This window comes from Contarinia nasturtii, unplaced genomic scaffold (genome assembly GCF_009176525.2).
Source record: "Contarinia nasturtii isolate CC-2019 unplaced genomic scaffold, AAFC_CNas_1.1 Cnas_scaffold_2977, whole genome shotgun sequence".
In the NCBI taxonomy this organism is placed as follows: domain Eukaryota; kingdom Metazoa; phylum Arthropoda; class Insecta; order Diptera; family Cecidomyiidae; genus Contarinia; species Contarinia nasturtii.
The window spans coordinates 224-2,633 of record NW_022200293.1 but is presented as its reverse complement, the minus strand read 5'-3'; the positions used below and the strand labels follow the sequence as shown (position 1 = coordinate 2,633).

General features: G+C 38.0%; 1 protein-coding gene across 1 annotated transcript; it reads left to right on the top strand.

Moving 5' to 3' along the window:
* The first annotated feature begins 16 nt into the window (after window positions 1–16).
* LOC116349619 lies at window positions 17–1,580 on the top strand. The gene is made up of 4 exons (XM_031781153.1): window positions 17–677; window positions 791–933; window positions 1,352–1,469; window positions 1,573–1,580. The coding sequence occupies exons 1-4, from the start codon at window positions 17–19 to the stop codon at window positions 1,578–1,580; spliced, it is 930 nt and encodes a 309-aa protein (XP_031637013.1).
* The last annotated feature ends 830 nt before the right edge of the window (window positions 1,581–2,410 follow it).

Genomic DNA, 2,410 nt, shown 5'->3' with positions numbered 1-2,410 from the left:
TGAAATCGATGAAAAGATGCGTCTACATCGTGAGTCATTTGATGAGCAGCCTGGTCCACGAGCCGAAGACCATAAATCATATGCTGATCATATTTTGCATCATTTTGAAGAAAAGTTCACAGCATACACACAGTATGAATACGCTTTGCAAGCATTTCTCCAGTACATTGACACGAATAGAGCACTTGATGCATATGCAACCAAGCTCATCGATGGTAAGCAAACGTTCATATTTGTCGGTGATCTTTTCATTGCGGCAGATTCACCAGCCCGAGGATATATTCGATCGAAGGTGCGAGATTTGTTCGAGAAGTTGAAACGTCGCCGTAAATGTACAGTGGTCGAGGTGGACGAATTTCGGACGACCAAATTATGTTCGTTGTGCTTCCGTGAACTTGAAAAACCGACAAAAAGAGGCAAAGTAAAGGAGAAATATCGCTATCTCACATGCCATGGATGCGAACCATTGTGTGGAGAAAATGTGCTTGGAAAAGCCCAAGGTCCGATTGAATCACGAAAAAGCAATCGCAAATTGACGCAGCAACGAAAACATCGTCCCCGTACTGATGGTCCACGTATGGCATCAAAATTTCGTAAATATGAAGAGAAAACTCGAATTGGGCGTACTATCACCTGGAATCGTGATGCAAATGCAGGTCGTAACATTCTCTACAAAGGTTTGTGTTTGTTAAATTGATATGCTCTCAGTTTAATATGAACAAGTCAATGAACAAGTCAATGAACAATAGACAATGAATTCGTTTTTTTTTTATTCCTTACAAACAAACAGGATGGTGTGCTGTTATGAATATAGAGCTACATCCAGCATTTCAACGGCATGTTGAAGAAGAAGAAGAAAATGCAGGAGGAGGAGATCCACCGCCAGCACCACCAGCACGAGCTCGACAATCAAGACGAGCAGCATCCAATCAAGTATGTAATCATTTCAATATTTCTGCTTTGAATTTATCTAATCAATTGAAGCTACCCATATGAAACCTTAACGCTATGCGCGTCAACTCGACGTTATTCGACGCTATTCTATGTGTATACATATATGAAATTGTACATTATGTTTTACAGTGCCTGCGCCGTCTACTATGATTGAGTCGCAATTCAATACACAAAACATAACAGGCAACGCGCGCACATAAACGGAGTTCGTGTGTTACTGTGTATAAGGCCGCATGCTTGTACAGCACTGTAAAACATAATGTACAATTCTATATACACATGGAATAGCGTCGAATAACGTCGATTTGACGCGCATAGCGTTGAGGTTTCATATGGGTACACATACTTTTAATTTACGTTCATATTTAGAAATTGATATAATCATTGTCATTTTCAGAATCAACAAACAACACAACGAACATTGCGTTCTCATCTGGATCAAGCGCGGAGCTCTCGGCCGTATGCCCTGGGTTTTGTGCGGGATTTCAACGTGGTCCTACAATTCGCTACAATTAGTAAGTATTTAAATTTAATCCTACAGTGCTAAAATTTAATCCTTTTGGATTATTTTGATGAAAAATCCCAAATGATTAATATTTAATCCCTTCTATTTTACAGTGTACTAGATGATATTACAATCAACGATTCCCGACGATTCTATAGATTACACAGATTATGATTCTCAGTGTGTAGCCCAAGGATTTGATGGCCGAAAAATATCTTGATCGACAAATTTGGGTCGAATTTGAAAAAAAAAAACTCTTTGGGCTCTCTTCAATCGCAATTATCTTTTCCCCAGTGTGATTAACTTAAAAATCATAAATCGATGCGCTTCAAAAATACTAACCGAAAAAATCTTTGCATTTTAATTACCGTTACGTGACCCTATAAGCGATGACCATAGCAAATCGGAAGAATTTTCTATTCTTAAAAAGTCCACCATTTTATCTAATCATTACATTCTCGGAATGGCACTGTTCTACGTCCGTGCATATTTGGCATTTGCCATTACAACGGTCTTCCATGTTTTTCAAACTGTTTGGCAATCTTAGATGAAACTCTCGGAGACTCAATATGGAGCCCAAAAAGTGAAAAAAAAAATCAGATTGTTTTTCTCAATTCTTATGCACAATTTAATGGTCTATTTATTTGGTGCGACAGAATGTAAAAATTTGCTATCTCTGTCTCCCAAATCGTTGTCCAATCCTATCTCGCTCACCCTTGCATGTAATTCTCAATGTATGGCATTACGTTTACAAACAACATTACATATGTCTCATTACACAGCCCAGACTCATGATAAACGTATCTCATAATATGCGACTCGTATACTAACTATATGGGAGTTTTCTGTACACGTTACTTTCAACGCAACACTTTCGATTTAGATAAATCATATCGATCTATTACTGCGGATATCACTATCGATTTTTAAGCTCATAAATTTACTGAATAC

Bases quoted from the DNA above. Each gene is read 5' to 3' on its own strand.
- LOC116349619 (XM_031781153.1), top strand. From the start codon at position 17: ATGCGTCTACATCGTGAGTCATTTGATGAGCAGCCTGGTCCACGAGCC. The intron at 678-790 runs GTTTGTGTTTGT...ACAAACAAACAG, and splicing joins TCGTAACATTCTCTACAAAG to GATGGTGTGCTGTTATGAAT. The intron at 934-1,351 runs GTATGTAATCAT...TGTCATTTTCAG, and splicing joins GACGAGCAGCATCCAATCAA to AATCAACAAACAACACAACG.